Here is a 26697-nt window from a genome sequence, read left to right on the forward strand (position 1 = left end):
ATTATATTACAGTTTTGAGACACTTTCTTCGGCTATTAAACAATGGGAAAAAGAAAACTTTGTCAATACAATACAGTATGCTTGTGTGCATGGAGGAAGAACACCCAAATCATGTAGTCAAGGAAAAAGACCAAATCAAAGGTAAGTAATGATGGTTTTGTCCTTGGTGCCCATAGGTTGAGCTACTCATGTAGCCTATATGCATAAGTTTTGCTAATAGATTGAGTTTTGCATAAGTGCAAATTGCCTACATTCCTTATGAATGCTAAGAACTTAGCAAAATGCATATATTCTACTGAACCATTCCCGCATGCTGTCTATTGTAATAAGTTTTGCTAATAGATTGAGTTTTGCATAAGTGCAAATTGCCTACATTCCTTATGAATGCTTAGAACTTAGCAAAATGCATATATTCTGCTGAACCATTCCCGCATGCTGTCTATTGTAATTTCCATTGAATTGTCATGCCCAGAATTATTCCTAAGTTGCATTGAATTACCCATTAGTTTTGTCAATTTACCCATATGTTACGTCGAATTGCTCATCAGCACAATTCGTCGAATTACCCGTAAGTCTCATGAAATTATCCATAAAGACATGCCTTATGGGTACTTCAACGCAGCTTTTTGGCAATTTGACGTCACTTATGGGTAAATCGACTAGATTTATGAGAATGCTCGGCTGAACTTGTGGTAATTCAACGTGACTTTATGGGTAATTCAGGTGGGCTTATCGGTAATTGGATGCAACTTATGGGCAATTTGACATGACTTGCTGTATGGCTACTTTAACGTGAGTTATGGCTAATTCAGGTGTACTTATGGGTGATTCAACACGGCCTATGTCACCTCATCTTTGTTGTTTTTCAGTACTTTTATCAAAGGTTGTCCATTTGGAATCAAAGTAAATGCAACGTCAGATGGAAAAGCGCTATGCATCACTGAGATTAGTAATGTCAATGATCATAATCATGATTTCAATGAAGTAAGTGGAAATAACCCTTTGTAGTAGTCATAGCCTTTGAGCTATGGTCACACTAGCCCTGTATATGATAAGGAGGCTTTCATCAGAAATTATGTGAAGGATAAAAAAGAGCAATAACATTAGGGGGGGGGGGGGGTTAATCGGCTTTTTTTTCAAATTCAATTTTAACCCAGGTTTTAGGATACAACAGTACATTCTAAGATCACTAGTAAAAAAAATTGAAATTTCCGTCCAAAACCCCCTCTATCCAAAAAATTACTTTTCGTGTATAATTGCATTTTGATTATGACACTTGAAGTTCAAATATTGTTTGCTACTGTACTAAAACACGTTAAGAATGTTGCAAGACAGTTTTTCTGATCTTGACTTCATCGTAAGACATGGTAAAGTGGTCATTTCACTTTGCGCGCATGACTACGCACATGCTGAATATGACCAGTTTGTGCGAAACTGGTCATATTCAAGCCGCCGATTCACCAAACCTGGTGATCTTGCCCATCTCTGTGGGTTGGACACCTGTCAAAAGATATGTCGTTTTCTTGATTATGTGCATATAAATTATTTTTCAGAATGCATTTAATTTGATGCCTAAACAACGAAGATTAAATGAAACAGAAAGCAGTGTGATCGGAGAAATGCTTGCCACCAAAGCAAATAAAAAGTTGGTACAAAAGCACATTCCAGCTTCTACAGGAAAAACAGTTATTCTTAAAGATCTGCATAATATTGCCGCAAAACAGAGACCTTTGTATGAAAACACCTATGATGAACTTATTAATGAAATGAACAAAGAAAAAGGTTAGTCGACAGACAAAACTTTTTTGTCTGTTATACAGTACAAGATATGTTCATGCTAAATAGTAGAGATGACTTTCTAATTTCTATGTGCAGTATGATAAGTAGTGATAGAATGAGCTCCGGTTCCGGTCAAATTCTGGCTTCGTACTGGAGGTGATGTGACTCCGGCCTAGAGCCGGATGTGTGTGTGCAAGCTGTGGTCAGGGTCATGACCTTGGAAAAATCTAATTTTTTGCATCATTGTAGTACTGCAGCAATGCAAGAATAGGCTACCAGGTTGCCTGTAACATTGGTCAACACCGTAGGCGTATTTGCAATCTACAGGTCGCTGCTGCAGATTGAGTGTCACATGATATTGTGAGCATTCTTCTTGAACCATTTCAGATATAATGTCAATTAAGCAATTCGCGATTGACCTCTTGCCGTAATGGTTTAGACTGCAGATGAATTATTTCGATGACGTGGGTTCAATCTCACCATTGCCAGTTCAATTTAAAGTGTTGACCGCCTGGTTTACCGGTCAATAGACTCCGTCTACTGCAGCAAACTGCGGATTACCAGTACGCACATCATAGTAGGCTACACAAGAAAAATATCTAATTTTCAGACGTTTTTCTATTCAGAAAACGTTTGTCTAGTATAACCAACACAGAACATTAGCAGTACCCTACAACGTGTGGAAAATTTGCAACATTGAGCTATAAAGGGTCAATTGAGAGTATTTTTTGCTTCATTTTCTTCACAAGAATTCATTCTACTTTCCCAAACTCATGCTCCAAAGATTTTTGTTGCAACATAAGGCGCTATGGGGATTGTAAGATTGAAAGCGGGATCAAGGAATTCAATCAAAGGTCTTCAATATCTTGAAACAATTCTACTTTGAGTGGATAGAAATAGAAAACATTGCTAAATTTGAAATCTACGTAAAAGTTTACTCCTAATGGATCCTTTTAACGGACCCTAAGCATTGCAATGTGGCATCTTTTAGAGAATGGGGTGAGAGTGGTATACAACCGCTCAGTTGGAACATTGATTATATGATGTAAATATTACCAAAGGCCTAAACATCCTTCCTCTGGCCAATAATTAAAATAACATAGAATAGAAAACAAATTTCACTAAAAGTTGATGTTTTTGCTTTTAAATCTGATGGAGTGCCTAATAGGCCTAATTGTTTTGCGCTATTTTAGTCTGGCCCAGGATTGTCAAGATTCTTGCTTTGTAGGGTATACTAATCCTCAGTTTATTTTCATTTTAGGTGCTGCAGTAGATGTGTTTGCAGATGATGACAAACAATTGCAGGCGATATACTTTCAAACGAAAGACATGCGGGAAACCTTTGCGGCATATCCCGAAATGCTGCTGATTGATGCAACCTACAAACTTAATGACTTGAGAATGCCATTATATGTGATGCTGAATGTTGATGGCTTAGGTCAGAGTGAAATTGTGTGTCTGTGGCTTGTAGCCACTGAAGACAAACTGACCATCAGCAAGCTGTTAACTCAGTTTAAACTCCACAATCCAGCTTGGGATAAAGTGGAGGTTGTAATGGCTGACAAAGACATGGCAGAGCGGGATGCCATGATGAAAATGCTGCCTACTGCAGAAATTTTAATTTGCTATTTTCATACCCTTCGCACTTTTCGTAGAGAAGTTTCCATGGAAAAATTAGGCATTTCTTCAGCCCAAAGGCAGGTATCACTGGAAATTTTAGGAAAACTGGCAAATGCCAAAAATGAGTCAGCTTATAATTTACTGTATAACCAATTCGTTGACACAGTCCCAATTGCTGTCACAACATATTATAACGATAACTGGCATGCTATTCGACATCAATGGGTGGATGGACTGAGCAACTTGAAAGCTAATTTTTTGAACAGAACTAATAATCGACTGGAATCCATCAATGGAAAGTTGAAAAGTGTCATAACAAGATACTCAGGAATGACCATGTTTTTTAAAGATCTGATGGCATGTATCCAATCTCTTTCCACCGAACGTGACCACAAAGCGTCAAATGCTTTCCTTAAGGTTCCAATTGATGCGATTTCAAGTGTGGCGGAGAGACAATACCAACAGCTACTGACACCATTTGCATATATTCATGTGCAACAACAATTCAAGTTAGCGGAAAAGGTTGTCATGTCAGAGATTTTGAATGATTCTGCCATAGTAAAATCTCGTGTCCATGGGGAATTGGCAGTCACAACAACAGCATGTCCTTGTGGATTCACATCATCAATGCTGCTACCTTGTAGGCATGTCTTGGCAGTTAGAAGGCAGCTCCATATGTCAGAGTACAATCCCAATCTTTGTTCAGAACGGTGGACAATGCAATATTTTCTTAAATCCCATCGCCTGACAAGAAACTCACTGGACAACGGTCCTGCATCCACATTACCAGCTGTTGAGATTCTTAACAAGCCTCAAAGAAGATGTGTTTTATCAGAACAGCAAAAGTATCGCCGTGTTCAAGATATTTCCCAGAAGATTGCGTTAATGATATCTGAACAAGGAATGGATGAATTCCAATACAACCTGGATAATTTACGACAAATTGCAGAGTTCTTGCAGGAAGGAAAGAAATTCCAAGTTGTGAACTTTTTGGGTCAAACTCAGAAAGGTAGGCCTATATGCTAGCACTATTTACTAAATCAGAAAAACTAGCCTACTTTTTCAAATATCTGAAGAGATATGGGTTAGTTACTGCAACTTGCGTCGTGATTTTGCAGTCAATTTTTTTTTGAGCAATGATTTTTATGGCGTTGAGCTATCCAATATGTGGGCTAATATGTACTGCATGCGCAGTTGCGCACTAATTTACGATTATACAAGGTTGCAGATGCTCAGTAATTCTGCTTTTGTGAACAACTGCATGATCCTTTTCAGGCACTGATACTGGAAGTGCTGCTGCAACATCTTCCAGCAATGATCCTGGAATTGTATTTCCTACGGTCTCAAACAGTACTTTACAGCACACACCCGGTGACGTCTTGTCGACCGTTGATACCAGTGCGATTATGATGCAGACACCGTCCAGTTCTATTCAGTCTTTTACAAGTATGTGCTGTTTCTGAAACATTCATTTCTGATTAGTTGTTTTTTCTTGCATTGCATAATGCATTATGTTTATTAATTTTTTAATAAAAACGTTGAAATAGTGATGTTTTCTACGTTGTAGCCTATATTCGATTCTCGTTGTGTTTATTAACAGATGATGCAGGATCAATTAAATTTCCACCGAAGATGATGAAACGTGGCAGGCCAAAAGGAGCTGGATTGACAGTCATTGGGTTACCACGCAAGAGACAAAAAAAGAGCGGACCAATTTCATTCAGACTGAAGTCGTCTTTTCAGAAAGAAGCAGGTTTGTTGCATTTATGTTTGTGTGACTTCATTTTTGTTATAGCCTACGTTAGTTTAAAAAACTACACTTTGACTTCTGTGGGTCTGCCTAGCCGATAGGCTACGTCAAAGCGTACGTAGGCTACATCAAACAAAGTCACCCATGGTCATATTTTTCAGCAATACTCAGTTGGTTTGTCGATTCTGAGGTAGTAGAAGAGGTCTTGCGTCCATTCAGCGATCGACTGATCGAAGAAAATGAAATTGAAACGTTGCCCGAAAGAATTCCAATGAAGTGTTTAGATGAAAACATTGCCATTGCTTCTGTGCGAAGACATTTTTCTTTTGACGGTTGGACGTTGATGGAGAACCTACTGACCACTTTGCGAAATAAAGGCCGCTGGTTGTGCATCTCCTGTTATTTAGATCTTGATGCAGGCGACAGCATCATGTGCGACTCGTGTCTGGATTGGCACCATCTGAGATGTCTTGGTAGAACAATGCCGCCAAAAACGAAGTCTTGGTTATGCAGGAAATGCAACCTTATGGAGAAGTGACATTGAATGTTCAGGTGATACTGCAATCTCGCTTTGTCAATTAAACCAAGGTTATGTAAACCGTGAACTACGAAAAGACTTATTGGCCTTGACGCGTTATGCTTGAAACTTGTAACATTTGATAAAAATCGTTTCTTCAATGGTCCTCACATAAAACGCTAACGATGTGTTCTTGAATGACTAATGAGTCCAATCCTGGCATTAAAAGTTCTGATGCATTTAGGACATTTAACATTCTTTGGGAGAGTTGGCTGAAAGTCATGGACTAGTACAGGTTTGTAATGTAGTTGCTGCAATATACTACGGTCCAACAAGACCTTCAACAGTTCATCAATATTCAACTATTTTACTGTTTCCAACTTAACACAATTAGTATACGTATGTTGAACTCTTTCATAGCAAATGGTGGTACAGAACTTGAAAATAGCAAGTAAAAGGTAGCTCGAAGCTGCAGTTTTTTTTTTGACTGACTCATCAGGAGCTGTCATCAGAATAAAACAAACCTAAATGTGGTGAAGTACTTATAGTAGAAGGAAAGAAGAAAAACTGGAGCTTCAAACTATCAGCTACCTTATACTCGCTAAATCCAGATTTGTTGCATGTGTGTAGTATTTACATTTCTTCACTGTAATCTTAGGCTATGGCATAAATGCTTTGATTTCTTATGGCAAAAAATGGGTGATGAAGATCCATAAGTTTATAACAGTAAAAAATCAATTGTTTATTGTTGAAAGTGGTTGGCTTCAGTTGAAGATGCCATGAGATCCATTGAAGAGTACGAAGCAAAAGCAGGAACGAAGCTTGTTGTTGTTCAGAAACGAGCATACGGTGCCATGTTAATGTTGATTTTTAACATCCTGTCATTGTAATTCACTAGTGTACTAAGTGTTGATATTCATACTACAATAATAAGCCTTTTCTTTGTTGACAAAGATTCTGAAAAGGTTTCTGCAAAGCACAGTGTTTTCACCAAAGTGGAGGTTAGGCATCATAAAAGAGGAAACGGTTTACTAACTGCAAAAAATGCTATAAACATATGTAAATGTGTTCTGTTTCATCAACTTTGCATCTCGTTTCTTAAAGACACTCAGTTTTCAGGTGTAAAAGCTTTGTTGATTCAGAGTAGCCTAGCCTACTTCACTGACCTCTTTTGTATTTTTTCCATCTAGTGTGCCAAATCCATACGCCTATGTGGTGTTATTGATTGGACCAAGTGACATGTCCAGCGGTAACCAAAGGCAGGGTTTGGGTCACAACTAATCTTTTTGAGACAATTTATTTTTTACCATATTCACGTAGTAGGCTTGGTGGTTTTCAATGTTACGTACAGTACCGTATATTATTTCTGTAGGCTACTATCATAAGATGAAAATTTAGTTGATTGTAACTCATCTTAGATGAAGATAATACGATTGTTGCATCGTTGCGGCCAAGGCATTTGCCTCTTGGATGCAACTTACAAGACGTCCAAGTATTCCCTTCCTCTATTTTTTCTTTGCGTCAGAACGAATGTTGGTTACCAGGTTGTTGCTACGTTTATTATCCAAAATGAACAAGCTTCGGACATAGCAGAAGCACTTTCTGTTGTAAAAGGGTGGTCAGAAAACTGGAACCCTTCGTTTTTCATGACCGATAAATGTGAGGCGGAAATCAAGGCCATCGAAAGCGTTTTTTCAAGTTAGTGAATTGCATTAACATTTTCGTTGCTTGTGTGCTGTCTCCATTGCTCATGCATTTGTGTCGTCACTGTTAAGTTGCTACTGTACTTTACCACTCAGTGCCCACGACTTCTTGTTCCGCAGATTGCTACGTGTTACTCTGTGCCTTTCATCGCGAACAAGCCTGGGAAAGGTGGATGAGGAAAAGTGACAATGGCGTTCGCGATGATAAAGCAATTGTGCTGACATACTGGACGCAATGAGGAAAGCAACTACATAGAACAGACTTGTTTGCAATCAAACCAGGCGACAATGAGCGAATGGCAAACGCGATACCCCCCTATTCAGGGATAATATGCGTGTCTGTGACCGCAGGGGACCTGGAGCCGAGTTGTTTTGCACGTTGATAGCACCATGCAGTTGCAAGCACAGTAATAGGCTACTGAGCTCACATTTTGAACAATTCTGTGATCTTCACACCAAGGCTTTTTTTCAGTTGCTAACACGGCCACAAATCGCAGCGCATATGCGTGCTTAGTGTTAAGTAACAGCCTAGTGGAAAGTGTTGTGGATTGAATTTGCTAGTTCAAATAAGTATATTAATTCCGGTACCCAAAGCCTCAAATGAATTCACGAATATCGCAATTGTTAACAATGGCATATAAATTAGGATGTTAGTGCACACAAAGTAGGGAAAGTATTGCTTGAAGAGTTGATTCCTGGGACAAAAATTGAACACTGTAGGCTATGTCGAGCAGAAACTGGTTTAGTGTTTTAAGGTGGTCAAAAATGTAAGCATGCGTCTATTTGCATCCAACAAATAACGAAACTCTAAACTTCTCAGTTTGGTCGGGAAACAAAAAGGGTTGCGAGGACAAATGGCAGGTCTCATCTAGGCAAGGAGAGGAGGGACACATGGGTGATGATCTGGCCAAACAGTTACTGTGCTGTGCTCAAAATATGTACAGTTTTTGTTTAACATGTGCGGTATTCACTTTTTGTAAATAGCCTAGCTTTTCGGAAATGCAACGAGTCATCTGGCGCTATTTGCTTGTGTTTGAAGCCCGGTTGCTCGCTTTGTGAAAAAGCTATCAACCTCAACTTTTGCTTGTCAATAGACAGAGATATGTTGTTTAGATTAGCGTTTATTAAATGCTGTTATCTTTAAAAATATTTGTGGGATAAATGGTTAAAGTCGGTCAAGTTCAACTCTTTACCTAAGAAATATTTTTAACTTTTAGAGTCTGGCTGACCTTAATTTGGATAGATGATAGCTTGTGCTTTCCAGCAATGGTTCAATTGTTAAAATCGAAGCAGAAACAAGCAACTTACAACTAATTTAATAAAGACATATAATGATCGCAGACCGGGGAGACTTGTATACTTGCTTCGATTCGGAAATGCAACGAGTCATCGGGCGCTATTTGCTTGTGTTTGAAGCCCGGTTGCTCGCTTTGTGAAAAAGCTATCAACCTCAACTTTTGCTTGTCAATAGACAGAGATATGTTCTTTAGATTAGCGTTTATTAAATGCTGGTATCTTTACAAGTATTTTTGGGATAAATGGTTAAAGTCGGTCAAGTTCAACTCTTTACCTAAGAAATATTTTTAACTTTTAGAGTCTGGCTGACCTTCATTTGGATAAACGATAGCTTGCGCTTTCCAGCAATGGTTTAATTGTAAAAATCGAAGCAGAAACGACAAAGATATATTATTGATTAAATGCTGGTATCTTTAGAAGTATTCTTCGGATAAATAGTTAAACTTGGTCAAGTTTAACTCTTTTCTAAGGAGATATGTGGTGTTTTTCGGGCCTGTGTTACATAGCTATTAGGTAAAAGCGGACACTTGCATGCTTTTTTTTGTCATGGTTGACTATTTTCACCCCACTTTTCCACCATTTTATGGTGGATTCCTCCTGTGTGACGTCATCGCCTTTTTAACCAGGGTGGCGACTTGTATACCAGTTCCAGATCACGCATGAGCGCATATTGATGTCAAACGTAATGCTTGAGTGGTGCTTGTAAGAATAGCCTCTGAGGCTATTTTTACAATATGTTGTAAGAATAGCCACAGCCTAAATTATAACAAGTCGAATAATTGATGTATTGTTACGCTATCATTGTTGTAACGTGCTGACCAAAAGTAACCTTACGCCTGCTGCTTTTCTTGAGTGTCCTTGCGTCATACTGCCGTTGTGAAATCTGCGTTTGTTAGTAATTTGAAACACTAACAGTAATTGTGCGTTCTCTTGCAATCGGTAGTTTGATCCACATCTACGTAGTCTTACATTTTTTTAGCGCTGTAGCCTACATCTGCCGCATGCTGCATTGTTTGAAGCACTCTAATCACACTGAGTTTTCTTTGTTTAAATCAACCGTCTAGCACAGGGGTCACCAAGCTACGGCCTGCGGGCCAGAACCGGCCGCGAACTCATTTCATCTGGCCCGCCACGTGCTGCGGAAATTACAGCTGCACTACAACTGTTAAGGAAAAAAGTTACCAATCTTTTTGTAAAGGAGTGACGTGTTTTGTTTTTATCGTTAGGCCACCACAAATGGGAACAGCCTAGGCCAAATTTGGAAAAATGTAATGTTTTTTCAAGAGAACGATGCCCTCTAGTGTATCACAGCAGGGGATAACTTTTCCAGCAACCTTTCAATTTTCATCACAACTTTGCTATTCCACCGCTGACTTTGTTATTTATTGTGCTCAATTCAAGTCAATGGAGATTTTAAATAGTCGTATATCTTTTCGCAATTTACATCCGGCCCGCAGCTGTTAATCTCGCAGCAATCCGGCCCTCAGAGAAAAAAGTTTGGTGACAGCATTAAACTAAAATCAGTCTGGCTTTTGCTCAGTCATAGGGTGGTGTGTTAATTTCAGTCTTTTCTTGAAAGTCACAGTGTCAGTTCAGTTATGGTTGTAGTTTAGTGATTTCGATTCAGTTCATTGTATTCTGTTTGTTATCAAAGCATTATTTGGCTGCAAAGTTTTCGATCAGGAAGTTTGTTTTTACTTTGCAATAAACTCATACTAGCAGAAAACTAAGGTATCATTTTCAGATCATCCCCACTAGCCTACTATGCTTGTACTCGGGATGTTGCTTTAACAGTTACAGCTATATAATTCAGAAGAAGTTCAGATAATTCGACGTCCGCTACAGTGAACAAAGATGTTCTTTTTGCCATGCCCCTTAGGGGGCATGCCCGCAGACGCCCCTAGAAAACTCGCGCCTTCGGCTGTCGACGTCGCGACGTCAAATTGGGCTACTTTTAGATTGCTTTGACGCATTTTTGGGCTCTTTTTTTGAAAAATTTCTGGCAACACTGCAAAGCTATGCAAATGGCTTGCAGTTGACAGGGTTTTTGGCCATTTTGGGGCTGGCTTGTGAGGAAACTGTACGAGTGTTTTTGGTTAATAGCCTAGCTGATAAGCTCAGTTACCAGGCTATAGGCCTAGCGCAACTACCGCATTAGTTACTGTAACAGTTAGCCTAGTGAGTTCAGGCTATAAGTTTTACTCTTGACATCTTGTCTGTCTGTGTTGTGTGTAGTTCACAGCCCTCGAAATTAGCTTGCATCTACGACGGCAAAAACATTGCCGTCGCCAAATCAACAAACCTTGGATTGCGGCGGCAATTGCCGTATGCTTTAATCAAACGAAATTTTATGCGCTTCTTCTTCATCGCATGTCACACGGCGGTAGCCCAGAGCATCACGCATGCTAGTTTATGCGCTGACAATGCTCTTGTGAACTGTAAAAAATTTACAACCTTATAAATACTGGCTTAATTGTTACGAAAAAGTTATTCTTTCATCGAATGCTTATTTTTGACCGGTGTTGTTGCGAATATAAAAAGTGGTACAAAATTGGATAAATGGTTCTTCGGCAATAAAGAAAAGTAATGCTTCCGATCATATGGCATTGCGCGTTCATGAACGGGCAGTTTTGCGTCTTCAAGTATTCCAGTGACGACGCGACAACCTCATCCTCCGATGATTCTGATTCTGACTAGTTCTTTATCCAACAGACTTTGTGTTGCTCGCAGTAGGCTATCCTAATTGTGTCGAAATTATGTTAGTGTACTGTATACGTAAATCGAGGCAATCTTCTCGCAGGGAGGTATTGATTTGTAATCGGTACCTGATTGAGCAATTAACGTTATTTCATGATTATTTAACGTCGCTAGACGTAGAATTAATGTAAACAAACGTAAATTTCTTATTGGGCATTGTTGTTACGCGATATAACTCGCCGGGAAAATTAAATCGATTAGTGCTGACTCAAACATTGAATCAACCCAAAATTAACTTACTTTACCCCCCCTCCCCCAATGAGTTATAACGTGAATCACCGTAACAGCGTGCGTATCGCTTCATCGCTACTTTTGGTATTATTACATCACAACAAATCAAACAGTGCGGTCGTGATAGACTATTCGATTATTTTTTTCTCTTCTCGTTTTACATGTTTTGGTACAATTTTTTCATAATAAACGTTCACAGCAACTGCCGAGGCAATTTCATCTTTTGCCGTTTGGCCTCGTCAACGTTTTTGCGAAGTAAAAATATGCTAATTTTGAAGACTGTGTGAGTGTTCACAGCAAGTAAAATAGTCTGAGGTGAGGTCTTGGTGTGATGTTTCTGCTGATATAAACTCACGCTGCGAGTAAATCAAACAGGAAGAAATTTTAAACAATTTTTGTCTGAATTAAATGCTCATTTTGCGACGGCATTTTTATTGCCGTAGCAGAATGGCTATTATGACGTTTGCGGCGGCATTTACCACGGCATTTGCTGTGTGCCGCCGCTAATTTCGAGGACTGAGTTTATACAGCCACTGACATTAAAATTGCATTATTGCTTACAAAAACTGTTCAAAAGTCCTGATACTGGATCCAGGAACATTCTATTTGAAAAAGCGTGATGTCTTAGAACTTAGATGCATTGCTGGTAAGAGAATATGATCTGGTTAGCCTAGTTATTATAGTGCACAACTGTACCGGTAGGTTACCGGTACCAGTTATATGCCCTGGGTGCTTTTTGCCACAATTGACTTTCTAAAAAATAACGCGTAAAACATTTTTTGAAAATTTTGTAATTTGCGGTGCGGTGCAGTGTCAAAGTTCCAGATAAATTGCGGTGTGCGGTGCGGTGTGTGGATAGGTGATTCAGTTGCGGTGCGGTGTGCGGATAAAAATTTTAGGTTTGCTGCATCTCTATCGCCTAATGCGCAATCACATTTTCAGGGGTCTGCGAGTGCGTCTTGAAGTAAAAAAGGTTGAGAAACACTGACTTGACATTGCTTCTGCTTACCTATTTAAGGAAACCAGAGGTGTACCCAGTGGTGCCACGGCTTGTGTTTTAGCACAAGATCTTGTGTTTTTACCTTTGATCTTGTGTTCTTGTGCTTTCCGATCGATTTTTGGCTAAATCTTGTGTTTTTTGATCAAAGTCAAATTAATCGTTGCTACCATAGTTTGAGTTTGGTAGAGAACTTAAAGATTGGAACTAAATGGTTTTGGTAACTAGGTTTCTGGTACCGTACTTAGGCATATTGACCAATTTTACTCAGTGAGTTATCAAGCATGACAATATTAAGCTAAAAACTTGATCTGAAAAGAGTACGATATGTGCTCGTCGTCAGACTCAGAGGTTGTGTTGCTCGATACTAGATAACAAGGGGAGCGGAAAGAGTAGTCTACACCCAGGCCCGGATTTAGGGGGGGCAGAGGGTGCAGGTGCCCCGGGCCCCCCGACTTTAAAAGGGCCCCTCACGTGAAAAAAATGTGATTTTTAGTTGTTTTTTTTTTTTTTCAACCTTTGAAGTTTCTGTAAAATGCTGTGCAGTGCTGGACTAATTAATGCTACTGTAGACGTAGAGGTGGTTTTTCGCGCGTTAGCGCAAAAAAAATTGCACCGGGGCCCCCGATCTAAAAGTGCCCCGGGCCCCCCATCAGCTCAATACGGCCCTGCTTATACCAGCATCAAATAATGACAATCATTCACCAAGTCCCAAAACGAAAAAGTGGTATAAACAGCCTTTTAATCGTCAATGGTTGAATGATCCTGATTTTAAAAGATCGGTACAAGCAGACAAAACTGATTGATATGTACCTTTTGTGAGATTTGGTAGCCTTTTGTGAGATTTGTGATATTAAATTATGTTAAAGATCACGAATCGAAAGAGAACAGTGATTAGTAAGCATGTATCTTCTCTAAACTGTAGATTTCAGAGTCATGTTATTCTTCAAATTGGCACAAAATGGGTCACAAAGGTTTAATTTTGCAATCTTGTGCTTTTGTATCCAAATCTTGTGTTTTTTTTCTTAAATCTTGTGCTTTTTCCGAATTTGCTGTGGCAGCATTGGGTGTACCAGGTCAGGACCTGGTTGTTTGGACTCCTGCTTCACAGCGATTCTAAAGTCTATGACTTTAAGACAAAGTCTACGATTTACGACTATGATGAAAAAGTCATTTAGTTAAAGGAAATAGGTTTATTTCTCTTTAGTGCTAGTGTGCTACCGCCTACCAGATACCGTACAGAATTCTGCTCAAATTTGAGAGTAGTTAAAAGCCGTTAAAGACAAGAACTTATGATTTGTGAAATTGGCAAGAGAGCAATACCCTTACATTAACCCTAACCCTGGCAACACCTGCTACAAAACAATGCTTTTTGCTGCAACCAGTGTGTAAAAGAGCCACTTTGTTTTTGAAATGCATTTAAGAAGTGCCTTTACTTTACAGACACAATTTAAAATCATGTGTGAATAAGTTGCACCCTGACTTTGTTAGTAAAAATTTGACATAAAATTCTGCTTCTAATAGGCTACCGATGCTCGAATAAATATGGTACCGTACCTAACTTATGCTTACATTATCTGTTTGTATCTCGGGGAGTTTAGGATACAGTATATATATGTTATATTCAATATTAATATCTAACTAGCTTAATTGCAGTACAGCAGTCCTCGCTTATTAAGCCCATGGTTAATAGGCCCACCCACTTATTAAGCCCAATTTAGTCCAGTTTGGCAATACTCTCATTCATTCAACAATAAACAAACCCAAAACCCTGCTTGATAATCCTAATTTTTAGTCATATTTGCTTGAATTTGTGTAAAAAGGCATCACATTTTTTGTCTTGCTTATTGACAATTTTGCGCTCCATTGTGCTGCTAGTGCTAATTCTGTTTTTAATTCCAATGTTTCATCACAAACCATGTAACGTGGATATCATATCATTGGGTTGTGCAAAACACGCCTCGTTGCTGAAACAACTCGCAAAAAACGCAATTTTTGCAAAAAACAGATCTTTGTGTATAGTCGTTGATTAAGCAACTTTTAGCCAAAGTACAGTCGGCCATAGTCAATTACGCATACAAGAGTGGCAGCCAATTATCCCCTGTTTAATATCGTCTGGTCTCGAGATGGGCTTTATAAGCGGGACTACTGTATAGGCTGTAAATTCGAAATTATTTGTTTAACTTATAGTACGGTAATATATAACTTTACCATGGACTCATTGGATGCAATTGATTTATTTGCCTAACAGATTGGGATTCGTTTATGTTAGACTGTCATATTTAAAAGCATGAGATGCAAATTATGTCTTTTTTCTGGATATGTTCTGCTTTCTCTTCTGTCATGTGCATTTTGTGAAGATGTTAATTTTGTAAGTTGCGACAATGTGCATGGAAGAAATCTTAGCCGATTAATAGGGTAAGCATTATTTCTGTTACGATATACACTATACAGGGTCATCAATAATTAACATTATAACTTCTAACAACTGTATATTATATATTTAACAAATGGTAGACAATTTTGAGTAATAAACATATACCGTAGTGTTATTGTAAAATAAATAAATATTTAGGAAAAACATGGGAGCTGGTATACAAGTCCCCCCCCCCCCCTTGGTAACTCATGACAAAGAGGAATTGACCAAAACATGTGGATTGAAGTGTGTGAACAGTAAAGCAAAGGTAAAGTAGTTTCACCCTATATGTTTGGTCGAGTCCTGTCTTTGTCATGAGTTACCAAGGGGGGGGGGGGACTTGTATACCAGCTCCAAAACATGTTTTACTCAATGTGTCCACCATTTGCGTCAATAACAAGTCGGAGACGCTTCGAAAAGGACCTGCAAGAGTCACAAATAACTCTTTGAGGTATTTTGGCTCATTCATTTTTTAGATTGGCCTTCAGCGCTTCCAAACTTTGGTGGTGTTTAGTCGAAACCTTCCTTTCCAGGTAAGACCAGATGCCAAAGTCTAAAGGGTTCAGGTCTGGAGATGAAGGAGGCCATTCTTCCTTGGAAATGAAGAACGGTACATTGGCTGAAAGCCAGTTTTGCGTTCTCTTAGCTTAATGTGAAAGGGCAGAATCTTGTTGGAATTAGTGTTGGGCGATATTGAAAAAAACAAAACGATACGATATTTGAAAAAATACTCGATATTTCGATACTTTTCGATATTTTTGTACTAATTAAGAAAAGAGTTTCTCAGTTTTCGAAATTAGTGTTGGCAATTGCCGAGGTGATTGCCGACTCAGATGCATGAATGGCGCATTAGCGTCGGCAATAACAATGCCGAGGCCACAAGAGCGCTTGTAAGGTTAGGGTTAGACATTCCTCCCAGTCGTTATGCCACAGCCATGGATTTGCTCCTTAGTCAACACCCTGATGGAGCTCTGCGAAAGAGGCGTGTGGATGGGTATCAAAACACGAAAGCGGCAAAACGTGGACGCTTCATTGCGAACGGCGAAGACAGTGTAGATTTACACCCAAGCGATAAGCCTCTTGATGTGTCCGATTCCAGTGATGACACAACAACCTCATCCTCCGATACAGCATCTGATGATTCCGATTCTGACATCTAGTTCTTCATCAAACAGACTTTGTGTTGCTCGCAGTATCCCAACTGTGCCGAAATTATGTTAGTGCATACGTAAATCGAGGCAATTTTCTCGCAGGGAGCGATTAATTTGTTACCGGTACTTGGTTGAGCAATTAACGATATTTTATGATAATTCAACGTCACTAGATGTCGAAGTAATGTAAAACAAACGTAAATTTCTTATTGGGCATTGTTGTTACGCAATATAACCACGAGACCAGCCGGAAAAATTAAATCGATTTGTACTGACTCGAACGTTGAATCAACCCAAAATTAACTTACTTTTCCTCCCCGTGAGTTATTCAACGTGAATTACCGTAACAGCGTGCGTATCGCGTTGCTCGCTACTTTTGGTATTATTACATCACAACAAATTAAACAGTGCGGTCGTGATAAGACTACTCTAGCATATTTTTCGCTTCTCGTTTTCCATGTTTGGTACAATTTTTTTCGTAATAAACGTTCACAGCAATTGCCGAGGCAATTTCAACTTTTGCCGTTTGGCTTCGGCAACGTTTTTGTAGGGGTTTGCAGTTACGAGTTATCGAACGATATTGAAATAAATATCGATATTGAAAAGATATCGTATCGTATCGAAAATTCGATATATCGCCCAACACTAGTTGGAATGACGAATTATGTTTTTTGAAGTGTTAACAATGAACTCTCGAGAATATCATTTCAGTAGTTTTTTTGGTTCAATTTCACTCATTGGTCCACAAAAATCAATGGACTCCTTCCTGATTTGTTGACTGCGGCCCACACCATCACTGATGCTGTCCCTTGTATCCGACTGACTACCCATGGTTCCATGCAACCATCTCTTGATCAAACACAATCATTCTGACTGTTGAAATGATGCTGGACATCAAATCTCTTATTGCTGAACACAAGGTTTAACAGCGTGCCTCCTTTTTCAATGCGTGAGAGCAGAATTCTGGCTATGGAGAGATGTTTCTGAATGGTATTGGCATTTAGCAACTGTTACTTCATGTGTTTGAATGGGCTCATCTTCAAATCCTTCTTGAGAACTGTGAACATCGTTCCATAGGCCACGTTCGCCTCCTTTGCCAGTTATTGAATTGGGTCTCTTGTAACGTTAATTATTTATTGATGATCCTGTATGTGTATATATGTTTGTTTGATTTAAAAGTTTTGACTTTTATGTCTTGTACAATCAGTGGCTTGTTAATTCAATACCTGCATCCTTCTTTCTGAAAAATCAATCGTTGTTGACTTAAAAAGTGGTTTCTTATTCCTTCCTAATCAGTTTACAGGCCTCGAAATTCCGGCGGTCATGGCGGACATGACCTCCGGAATGACCTTGAATGTCTGCCGAAGCCGACTCATTGGTCGGTCATAAATGACCGCGCAAAATTCTTGACAAAAATAAAGCTAATGCAGCAAAAATATATTTTAAATTTGAATTGTTACAATTTTTGTTTAACGCGAACAAATACGGAGCTGAAACGATAATAGTACAGGCAATTGCTTTAAAGATCACATTAGAGTGGCGTGGTTAACGAGCTGATGGCAAAAGTAGCCATTTTTACATCATTTCAACGCCTTGCAATGTTGCCTTGAAATAAAGTTGTCTGAACTTTTCGGCAGGATATGTATTCTAATTTTAACAATGAGGATTATTGCGTTACATTGATCGTTTGTTAAAAAGAAACGTCACAGAAAGCAAGTCTCAGCTGGGTTCCGCACGTGCTTAGGCGAATGTAGCGACCTTATTCACGCTGATACTGATAGAAATAGAATTTCTGCACAGAAGGGAGGGTGTTAGACTAACACTATTGTGTTAGTTAGTTAACACTAACACTATTGAGTCACTAATGCGCATTTGTCTGGACAGTCCTGACATGGAGATTTACAACCCCGCGCCGGCAGTAATCGCTTGGCACAACGATTCTATAACGCGAAAACCACGGAATAAGTGATCGTAGTTGCTTTTGTAATAAGGAAATTTGGATTGTTGTTTTCAATTGTGTTTATTGCGTGATTACACGACTGTCATTAACGCACTGATTTATTTGCAAGCAATCTGCTCCAGTATACTTCAGGGTCAGTTAATTAAGCCATCAACCATTGCAGAGTTATTCTGTTGTAGAAAATCTTCTTCTACAAACACGACTACACAATACTGTAGTGTGATTTTGTGCAAAATCTACATGTAAAAAATATGTCCGGTTGAGATATTAAATGTCCGCTGAAAGGGCCAGTCCGGTAGGACATGCTTGACCGCCGGAAAAAAGTACAAATTTCGAGGCCTGAGTTTATTCTGTTCAAAATATTAAAGTTTGAGATACATAATAATATTCATGATGTTGTAGTTTCTATTATGCTAATAGTTGTAGTGGGCTGTAACAAATGAGTTTATTTTGATTGTGTATCGAATGCAGGTCTTGGAAAGCTCACCATCTGAATGGTGAAACTAATGAAATGTACAATGTTAACGTATGTGGTGGCTCTCTACCTTCTGGTTGTGAAGGAAAAGCTATTTGCAAAATTTCATCATCAGGTAATTATACTAAATTTTGAAAAATGCAAAATTTTGTTCAAAACTTGTAGCACGGTACTGTATTTAAAAGCAATGGTTTGCAAAACTGCCAGGGTTTTGCTTATGGAAGTTATTCCCCATTTGTGGGAGTTGTTACTTTAGTTTCACAAACTAAACATTAAAATTAAATTAACTGAGCATAGCCAGGAAAATGTGAAACAGGCCATGAACATTGACCAATACATAGTGTGCACTTGTGTTATTGCATTAAACAGAGTTTTGTAGTGGTCTATCAGAATTTAAGCTCTGTAGGATTGTCAAAGCTAATCAAAAAATATTGAGCCCACCATGTAGATACTAAACTCATTGTTATAGCTATTACAGAATTAGTCCAGGTTCTTAGTTGTTAAACACTGTGGTCTTTGTTGATTTCTAGAAAATAGAAAACATTTTTACAGAAAACCTGCTAGTTGCTAACCCATTGATTATTATTAAACTTGTATTCTGTTGGGTGTTTGCAAGTGAAGTGGTAACATTAGATTACTATTCGAATGTTCAAATCTCATGAGATGGACTGGATACCACTTGAGAGCCACAGGTTTAAAGTTGTTACTTTTTCATTTCAGAGAACTCTCTTTCATTTGGGGATGTTGACAAACTCCCCATAGTCAAATCAGCCAGTGCTTCTGCAATTAGTTTTTTTCTTGAATATAATACTACAAAATTGTGTTCTTCTTCTGGTGTGGACAAGTACTATTATCGGAGCAGTATTACTTTTGAATGCGGAAGAACTTTGGTAATATTGATATAAGTTCTGATTGATTTGTTTGTGGATGTGAAAACTGTATGTATTAACAAAATTTTTGTTTTTTAACGTCACAAATTCTATTTTGTTGGTTTGGCATTATGACACATTACGACTATTACGAGTAGTTACTTTAAAATGCCAATGTGGAAGTGTGTAAGACATTAGTCATCATCACAAATTGGTTTACGTCTTTATGGGTGGCTACAACTTGGACTAGCCAAAACCATTGCAGTGGTTTAGTGATTGATTTGCATGCCTGGTATCTGAAAAAGTGTCAAAATTTATTTCCTCCTTATCTATAATATTTTCATTTTTTGCCTTGGTTTATTGAAAGTGACAGCGATCAAAGAGAATGTTATCAGTTAGCTGGGTCAATGTCGCAAACCTCTACACATCATTATTAGCAGTTCGCACAGAAAGTCGTCAAGTTAATGCAGTTCAAACGAATAATAAACATGTCAACTCCAGCTTTTTAAAAAACAACACTTGCCAATAGTTTTTCTCACAAATTCCCTGTGGCAGAAGAAGTAAAAACTGAAGAGAAAACAATAAATTAGTTATCCTACTTCTCCACATTTACATCAATACTTTCTGTAGTTATAAGATTGCAGATGAATTGTAAGGCCTGCATTTTCAATGGCGTTCAATATCTGTAATTCATTAGCAAAGTTGTTAAAAAGGTTATTTGCAGCTTATGATATAGAAAGGCTTCCATCACTTTATCGCCATCTTTGAATAGCTTCTTGTACACGTACGTCGTACGTGACAAGGATATGATTGACATGATAGGAAGCAATAGCTGCCATGGGTCTTCAGTTTTGTGAAGATTGCCTGGTGTGCTCTTAATCCCACACTTTAGTAGCGTGTGAAGGCATTTTCGCAGAGAATTCCCTCTTCTAGCATTCAAATAGAGTTTTAACGTTCTGCTGTAGATTTGCTTATTGCTAATGTCACCGTTGCATTACATATCAATCAAACAGGCTTTGAATAAGAATAAACACAAAAATACAAGCAGTTGCGCTTTACTTTAAAATGTACATACACTTTATCCAATTTCGTAGAATTTTCTAAAAGCGGTTGCTACTACCACCATTTCTATGCTGTTCATACTGATCTATCGATGACTAACTTACAAAATATCATTTTCAGGGTTCTCCTGTTGTCATATCTTCAGATAATTGTAGTGTAGACTTCTTATGGGAGACCAGTGTCGCTTGTTTGTCGCATGAAACCGACGCGAAAGATGAGGTTCGTTGCTATCAATATGATTCCAACGGATTGAAACGAGATCTGGAAGTTTTGACTGAACTGGTATGTGAATTGCTAATGCCCTACTTTTTATCATTTAGTAATAATTAACAAATTGTAGTTTCATTTTGTGTCCATTCCGACAGCATAAGTACTCTGCGATCGGAGGGTCTGCTACTATTCGGTGAGTTCCTAACCTGTAACCCTTAAACCTAACCCCTAACCCTAAAACGGCAATGATAATTAGGCTACGGTACCCGATAATTTAAAAAAAAAATTGAAAAAATCACCGAATAGGGATCGGACTCACCGAAACGGGCCATTCCGGCGATCGGAAGTGCAACACGTACAATAGACAACTAGAAGCAGCAAAAGGCCTTGTGTTTTTGAGTCCGCTACTCTCATTATTTGGCTTGCCTAGTTACCTTTAAGTGTCTTGGCGAGACTCAGTCGTGTTCTTTGGAGCGGGATCGATCAGACATCATTTTGAGGGTCGTGAAGAACTGAAGATGCTCTCACCACTCGGCCATTTGGAGATTTAATTTTCTAAGCTTGAAGGAATTTATTGGCCAAATTTGTGAAACGCTGACAAGTGCTCAATATTCCGGTACAAGCTGAATGGTTGCGTTTAATGCTTTTTGACCACTTTAGTATTTATAAACAACTATTTGTTTAGGAATTTTTTTTTACAAATTTGATATTTACTGTGACCAATACGTTCTTCAACTTTCAGAGTGGTGGACATTTTGTCACCGACCCATCAGCCACAAGCCATGACCACGACGGCGTTTACATCAACGTATGTCGAGATATACAATCTCACACATTGTTTAGCTGCCCAGATGGGGCAGCGGCTTGTTTGGTTAAAAACAGCCATTCCTACTTGATAGGAAATCTGGACTCTGCACTTACAATTGACAGCCATGACAGGTGATTCACTGTTACGGTTACCATTTCCACTTTGATCAATAATGCAATCACTACTTATTACAATGACCTTGAAAGCTTTCAACTCTGAGAGAATATCATCAATATATGTTGTAGATGTTTTCTTCTGTTAACACAGGTTGTTTTGAAATATTGTCTTGTTTTTTTTTCCCGTTACAACTTTTTTACCGACCTTGCACAGTGCACACTCATGTCAAAAACACTTGCAGTAAAATTTAATCCAAAAGAAAAGGTTTAACATCGCCTTGACATCAATTTAATTTGTAAAAGTTTTTATAGCTGGAAGTAAATTTTAAACCTTTTTCTAACTTGAAGGTCACAATGAGTACCCGTGATGTGGCGCCGCTTTTACAGAAAATCCGTGACAACTTTTTCATACAAAATCCCGATTTCTTTCTAAAAAGTTTGAAATGAACAAATAATTAGTATCGAGCGTGCAGAGGCTCTTCTGTGTCTATAATGTATAACTTGGTTGGACATTTCAACAGTTTCTACGAAACAATATCATAACTTCACTTTAAATCTTTGCACAGGCTAAGTCTTGAGTACATGGCATCTTCCTCTGCTTCCACTCCTCCTGAATGTAGTTCGTTTACTCCGAGAGTTGTAATCACGTTTGTGTGTCCTGGAAGCAGAAGAGGCGGCAGCAAGTAAGTTCAACATCATAGGATCTTCTTTAGATGTCATGAATGGTAGAACGTTTATTTAAGACATCTTTCAAAACAATAGCATTGGTTGCATTGGTACTTCGGCCACTACATAGATTGTGTTTATTGTTGTGGTCAAAATGTGTGTTCCTTTGTCAGTCTTTTCAAGTGTACCCAGTTTGTAAATCAGTCGCTTTTTGCATTGATTTAACGTCTGTAGACGTTGAGTCTATGTAAAAAACGACTGATGTGTTGTCTGGGCAAAGACGCATCGTATTCGTGAAATCTCTTAGTCAGCATATTTTAAACCTTGCTTGGTGAATCATGTGACTGTTTTCATCGAAACGTTGCATGACGTAATACGTCGTATTGCAGCTGCAGGAAATCGACACGTGGTTAGATTTTAAAACGAGGAAATTACAAGCTGTTTTTTTATGTCTTCGTCTTGTCGTAATTAAATAGACACGATGAAAAATAAAGGCACGGCTTAAACCTATCATTCCAAATAGTTTTATCACACTGAAAAAAGGCCTGCCGTGCGTATCTTCACCTCAAGGAAGTATTTTCTCTGTCCTTCAATGATCAAACTATAATCAACAAGCCAGACCATCTGTAATGAAACTCACGTTGTGTATTTGTTGAGTTTGATGCCTATTCTTTGTCATAAGTTTTTTGCCCCTTATTCTCGATAGTTTTGGTGAATCAGTGTCAAAATTTTTCAAAGCAGTAATACCTATAAACCCTCCTTTACACATGAAACGGCTGTTTTCTGATGGATGACAATAGGATTTGCTAATGCAACTTGTCGCATGACTAAAAATTTGCTGAGCAATACTGCCAACTGCAGTAAAACATGCGTCAGCAGTTGCGCAATTGTTTTGAAATCGCGACCAAACACAGAAGTCACTTTAATTGCGATTATTGCATAGGTTGCCTATTGTGACAAGCTCGCTGAACTGCCAGTACAATATCGAATGGTGGACTGAAGCGGCTTGCCCGGAAGATCACCACACCAGCAAAACGTGTGGTCTGGATTTATCCAGTCATGGGATCGACTTGGATCTGTCACAACTCACCAAAACACCGCCGTGTAAGATTTACGTTGCATGAGTTTTGTATAGTTTATACGAATAGATTTAATAGATCATTGGAAGTTTTTCTCATCACCATCACATCATCAAGATGTCCAAGATGAAACTGGATTCGCTGACGATTAATATTTTCTTCAGAATTCTCGTTGTGGCGTCCAACCCCAATCGCACGGCTGCTTGGTGTTGGGCAGGTCTGGTCACATGTGGGAAGCGGGTCACGCGTTAGATTTCAAGTTACGTCTGTGTAGGCGGGATATGTCAGTGGACCTCACGCTATAGTAGCACCACTGTATGTTGTAGCATAACCGCTGCTATCACAGTCACTGTGCTGTTTCCTCATCACTAAATGACCAGAACTGCGCACTCAGGAATTATTAGCTTTGGCTGTAATATTAAAAAACGTAGGCTATTAATCTTGCTTCACAATACCCGACACAATTTTTCTTCAACGTACTGAAAGATATCAGTGCTGACTTCACACATTCAATAAGGAATAAAAAAAACTAATTTAAGCTCCGGCACAGCACCCCAAGGCCAGCAGCCTACAGCAAACAACAACTGAGAGTTACGCTTGGGTGACTCAATATATTCTAATGACAACACAATTTTTTATCGTTGTTTCTGATAACCGCAGACATGATCGCCACCCATGATGATCCTCAAACCAGTTTTTACATAAACGTGTGTGCCGCGACCGAGGTCGATTGTGGTACCAACCATGGAACGGTCCGTACAGCGGCAGTTTGTCAAACTACGAGTAAGTAGATGAAAGCGAGGTATTGCAAATGCATCACTTGACGTCTGCTCTACGTTATTGATTGATTTGCTTGGTATCTAAGTTTGATTAGGAGTAACGTTTTTGAAAATTTTTCTCATTTATCTACCCACTTGTTTTAGAGAAAACTGCTGATCAAGCTGACAGCAGTGTTGAATTCGGCATGCGAAAACTTTTAGTTTATCTCAGCCTTAATATAGCACCAATGCAAAAAATACGTTTTAAGTAAAGCAAAGTAAACTAACTTTGCATTGATTTTAACACAGGACTAGTCAGGGTGAAATTTAACATAGGAAGCCTCCAAATAACCCCACTTGCACTTATCTCCAATAAAATATAAACAATTTCCATGACAACATCATGCCTCCTCAAACCAACATTCTATCTGGTGATGATTTCTGCTGTTACTGATGTTTAGAGTCAAACCCGAAGGGCTACATAGCAGGGGAGACTGTTGACTACAAGGTGAGGTACTTCGACGACCAGTTGTCACTTGTCTATTCCAACGGTGAAAAATGCAGCAATGGAATTCGGCGAATGTCCATCATTTTATTCCACTGCAATGAAACAGCAGGTGAGTTCACAGCTAGCATAATACAGCATGAGACTCTTCACCAGGCATTTGATTATAAAATATTTTCTTGCGTTTTTCTGGTAAGTGCACGCGAGGCTGCCACAAGATATTGAAAATAATAACCAGCTTTATTTCCGACGTTTCGTCAGTCAGCACGACTGACTTCATCAATCTCTTTAGCAGTGAAATGGCAAAACGCAGAAACATATTTCGTTATTTTGAACATCTTGTGGCAGCCTGGTCTGCAGCTAGCACAAGTTGCCCTTTTTACAACGCTTGAAATTTATGGTCGTCTAATCCGCTTCAATGTTGAAGTGAACATCTTTTTTATGTTGTTTGTGTAGGAAAGGGAACACCGACGTTCAACCACGAGCTCCATTGCACTTATTACTTTGATTGGCAAACCAGTTACGCCTGCTTAACCCCACCTCAATGTCACGTGACTGATGATGCTGGGCTGACGTATGACCTTTCACCTCTCACAAGAATTGCTGGTTTGTACTGATGCCGTAACACAAAACTGCGGTTGGGAATCGTTTGTTTGAACCATCACCGTAGAGTTCTAATTTTTTACAAACCCACTGAATTTCTGACATCATAAAATATGACATAACAACCCATTAAGAGTACGTCATACTCTACGAGCAAGATTGTTCCAGTTTTGAAGCATCATGCTGCTTTGGTTCTGTTTTCTCCATCTGGTCTGAGTGACTACGTAGCAAACATTGCCCACTTCCACATGAGACGTAACAGTCGAGTTTAACGAACTTGCGTTGATTTTTTCTTTTGGTTGCAATTTGCGTGATTGGATCACGCAATGACTCACGAAAAGGTTTCATCTTCCCATGCAATTTGAAGAAGGTCTTGGGGTTTCGAAATGGCAGCCATTCCCAACCAGCTAATTAATTATTTTTTGGTAGGGATTCAACGTCTGCAGACGTTTTTGCAATGACAACGTCTGCAAACGTTGAATCATTGCAAAAAATGACGTTTTTTTTTAAATTAGAATTTCGTTTTTCTATTTCTTTTTTTGTTTCAGGCCCCGGTGCGCTCAACTGGGAAGCTTTGAACGGACAAGCGGCTACGTCACAAGGTGAAGTAAAATCTCCTTCAGCAAAAACCACGCGATACTTTGTCAACATTTGTGGGTAAGTGGTCTTGTCCACGCACTGACTTCTAACATGCAGCAAGCCAGCAGTGATTTGCACTTTTGCTACATTTGCCAATAGCCATCCCACACCACTGCCTGGCAGCTCAGGCGACTAAACTGTTGTTTTTTCCCAAAAGTTTAAACAATAAATAAAATGTTCATTCCATTGTTCTTTCACAACCTTTTGCAGGGAGGTGTTGCGGAAGGAATTCACATCTTCTTGCGCCCCTGGTTCTTCGGTTTGTGTCGTTGATGGAGATACCCCAACTTCGTTTGGGTCGTTTGCCAGCTCCAGTCTCATTCGTAAGGTAATCGAATTATTTGTCTTCAATTCTGATCCAGTCAGCATTTTCATGACAAGTAGTAGTAGTCCAGCTTTAATCCGGTGATGTCCCCGTTGCCGAGGGTGGCAAGATTCACCTCCAAGTGCCGCAATCGCCTTCCCACTCTGCCTCCACATCGATTTGTCTAACGCGTCCTCTTTTGTCAAGCCCACCTTGCTGCTTTCTTCTTCAACTTGCCTTTTCCACGTTTTCTTGGGTCTTCCATGTTTTCTATGACCCTCCACTTGCAACTCCAGCGCTCTTCTCAAAACATCATCATCCCTTCTCAGATGATGTTTTGAGAAGAGCGCTGGAGTTGCAAGTCTTTTCAATTCTGATCCAGTCAGAACATTTTCATGGCAAATGAAAGTAATTTCACCATGGAGG

The 26697-nt window shown here is 39.0% G+C and overlaps 3 protein-coding genes across 4 annotated transcripts in view; all 3 read left to right on the forward strand.

The window, feature by feature from the left end:
* The first annotated feature begins 597 nt into the window (after positions 1 to 597).
* Positions 598 to 5687, forward strand: LOC145776692 (zinc finger SWIM domain-containing protein 3-like). The gene is made up of 7 exons (XM_082587922.1): positions 598 to 650; positions 870 to 984; positions 1554 to 1782; positions 3041 to 4408; positions 4675 to 4845; positions 5000 to 5152; positions 5311 to 5687. The coding sequence occupies exons 1-7, from the start codon at positions 598 to 600 to the stop codon at positions 5685 to 5687; spliced, it is 2466 nt and encodes an 821-aa protein (XP_082444048.1).
* Positions 5684 to 7712, forward strand: LOC145777459 (uncharacterized). 2 transcript variants are annotated; one of them, XM_082588833.1, is made up of 4 exons: positions 5684 to 5701; positions 5911 to 5961; positions 6422 to 7364; positions 7490 to 7712. In XM_082588833.1, exons 3-4 carry the CDS (start codon positions 7085 to 7087, stop codon positions 7606 to 7608), a joined length of 399 nt encoding a protein of 132 aa, XP_082444959.1. In that variant the 5' UTR covers positions 5684 to 5701; positions 5911 to 5961; positions 6422 to 7084; the 3' UTR covers positions 7609 to 7712. The 2 variants fall into 2 exon arrangements, with proteins under 2 accessions (XP_082444959.1, XP_082444958.1); XM_082588832.1 differs by having other exon boundaries at positions 5689 to 5961.
* Positions 7713 to 14935: 7223 nt separating this feature from the next.
* LOC145776693 (cation-independent mannose-6-phosphate receptor-like) overlaps positions 14936 to 26697 on the forward strand; it is a 41466-nt gene continuing 29704 nt past the window's right edge. The window contains exons 1-12 of the mRNA XM_082587924.1: positions 14936 to 15068; positions 18649 to 18767; positions 19373 to 19542; positions 20704 to 20865; positions 21536 to 21732; positions 22284 to 22400; positions 23327 to 23487; positions 24123 to 24245; positions 24682 to 24837; positions 25182 to 25331; positions 25877 to 25985; positions 26178 to 26295. Coding sequence (XP_082444050.1) covers positions 14941 to 15068; positions 18649 to 18767; positions 19373 to 19542; positions 20704 to 20865; positions 21536 to 21732; positions 22284 to 22400; positions 23327 to 23487; positions 24123 to 24245; positions 24682 to 24837; positions 25182 to 25331; positions 25877 to 25985; positions 26178 to 26295 — 1710 coding nt within the window. The 5' untranslated portion in view covers positions 14936 to 14940. The remainder of the gene's footprint in view (positions 15069 to 18648; positions 18768 to 19372; positions 19543 to 20703; positions 20866 to 21535; positions 21733 to 22283; positions 22401 to 23326; positions 23488 to 24122; positions 24246 to 24681; positions 24838 to 25181; positions 25332 to 25876; positions 25986 to 26177; positions 26296 to 26697) is intronic.

This window comes from Aplidium turbinatum, chromosome 9, assembly GCF_918807975.1.
Source record: "Aplidium turbinatum chromosome 9, kaAplTurb1.1, whole genome shotgun sequence".
NCBI lineage: Eukaryota > Metazoa > Chordata > Ascidiacea > Aplousobranchia > Polyclinidae > Aplidium > Aplidium turbinatum.

Bases quoted from the DNA above. Each gene is read 5' to 3' on its own strand.
- LOC145776692 (XM_082587922.1), top strand. From the start codon at position 598: ATGCCTTATGGGTACTTCAACGCAGCTTTTTGGCAATTTGACGTCACT. The intron at 651-869 runs GTAAATCGACTA...GTTGTTTTTCAG, and splicing joins CAATTTGACGTCACTTATGG to TACTTTTATCAAAGGTTGTC. The intron at 985-1,553 runs GTAAGTGGAAAT...ATTATTTTTCAG, and splicing joins ATAATCATGATTTCAATGAA to AATGCATTTAATTTGATGCC.
- LOC145777459 (XM_082588833.1), top strand. From the start codon at position 7,085: ATGAAGATAATACGATTGTTGCATCGTTGCGGCCAAGGCATTTGCCTC. The intron at 7,365-7,489 runs GTTAGTGAATTG...CTTGTTCCGCAG, and splicing joins CATCGAAAGCGTTTTTTCAA to ATTGCTACGTGTTACTCTGT.